Source organism: Kryptolebias marmoratus, linkage group LG12 (assembly GCF_001649575.2).
Source record: "Kryptolebias marmoratus isolate JLee-2015 linkage group LG12, ASM164957v2, whole genome shotgun sequence".
Lineage (NCBI taxonomy): Eukaryota > Metazoa > Chordata > Actinopteri > Cyprinodontiformes > Rivulidae > Kryptolebias > Kryptolebias marmoratus.
Window position 1 is genome coordinate 24,039,103 of NC_051441.1, and position 1,350 is coordinate 24,040,452.

The window sequence follows — 1,350 nt, forward strand, 5'->3', positions numbered from 1 at the left end:
TCAGAGCCAGGGACCTAAAAAGGCTCAACAACCTGATTAAGAAAGCTGGTTCTGTTCTGGGGATGACTGTGGAACCTCTGGAGATGATGATGCAGAGAAGGATTTTGCATAAAATCAAGGAAATCATGGACAACCCTGACCATCCTCTTCATGAGACCATCATCGGGAAACAGAGTCTCTTTAGTCAAAGGCTTCTTCAGATTAGCTGTAAAACGGACCGCTACAGGAGATCTTTCCTGCCCACAGCCATCACCATCTATAATAACTCCTTGATTTAAATGAGCTAATTTCCCTTTAGGATTAATAAAGTATTTTTGAATTGAATTGAATTGAATTGAATAAGCATTACTATTGGACTTTAGAGAAGAAAGTTGATAGATGTTGAAATTTTGGGAAGTAGCATTATAAGCAATGTTCAACATTTTTACAAAAAAATTTATACATATATATTTTTTTTTTACAAACTAAATGTTAGCAGGCAAAATGTATTGTAACTGCAGAATAAATCTACATTTGGTAATTTCCAGGCAGACTGATTAATAGAGTTTTAATACCTGTATTTGTTTTTGGCACATGCCAGTTTGTTTGAGTTTAGTTGAATAACTTTAGTCTGGGTCCCATTTCTTCGATTATTGATGAGGGTTGAAGGGTTTACCTTAGTATTAGCATTCCAGTTGACAGTTCCAGTGTTCTTCATTTTCCAGTATTTGATAAACTTAGTTCCAGGTCGCAGTCGGGTCCCATCAGGTAGGTTCTCGTCCAGAAAAGCAGCCATCATGGCTGGAAGTGCAAGGGGCGAGGGGTGCTTTGGATGCCTGGGGAAAAAATAGTCTTAGAACCTACTTCTATCCTGAATTGTGTTCATGTTTTCTCTGTAAGCAGAACCTCTTTATTTGTTATTGTCATGTATAGTGCTAGGCGATATAATGATACATATCGTGGGGACGATAGAAAAGTGTCTATCGTGATATATTTTCTTCTATCGTCTCTATGGTTTCTATCGTTTCTGTCGTTTCTATCTTAATTGTATCAATGATTCATGTAAATATTTTATAACATAAGCTACAACGAATGTATTAGTGTTGTCACTTTGCATACATTCAATTTATATAAGTGATAAATAATAAGAAAATATAACTATTTTGCAAAGAACCTCTGTTTTGCGACATGACGCTGCTTTACGTGTGGGTTTGCGACATGCTTTACAGCAGCGGCTTTCTGTGCGGCGCCGTGTTTTCACCATAAGTGCTGAAAGATGGAGACGCATAAAGTATCAAACCCGGGGTCGCAACAAGTAGAGACAGCTAGCAGGCAGCCCAAGAAGAAAGACTTTAACCAAAACGAGGGGGA

At 37.9% G+C, this 1,350-nt stretch overlaps 1 protein-coding gene across 2 annotated transcripts in view; it reads right to left on the reverse strand.

The window, feature by feature from the left end:
• nbr1b (NBR1 autophagy cargo receptor b) overlaps positions 1-1,350 on the reverse strand; it is a 38,738-nt gene that overhangs the window by 22,113 nt on the left and 15,275 nt on the right. For both annotated transcript variants that reach the window (XM_017432213.3, XM_017432212.3), the window contains exon 10: positions 656-815. In XM_017432213.3, coding sequence (XP_017287702.1) covers positions 656-815 — 160 coding nt within the window. The remainder of the gene's footprint in view (positions 1-655; positions 816-1,350) is intronic.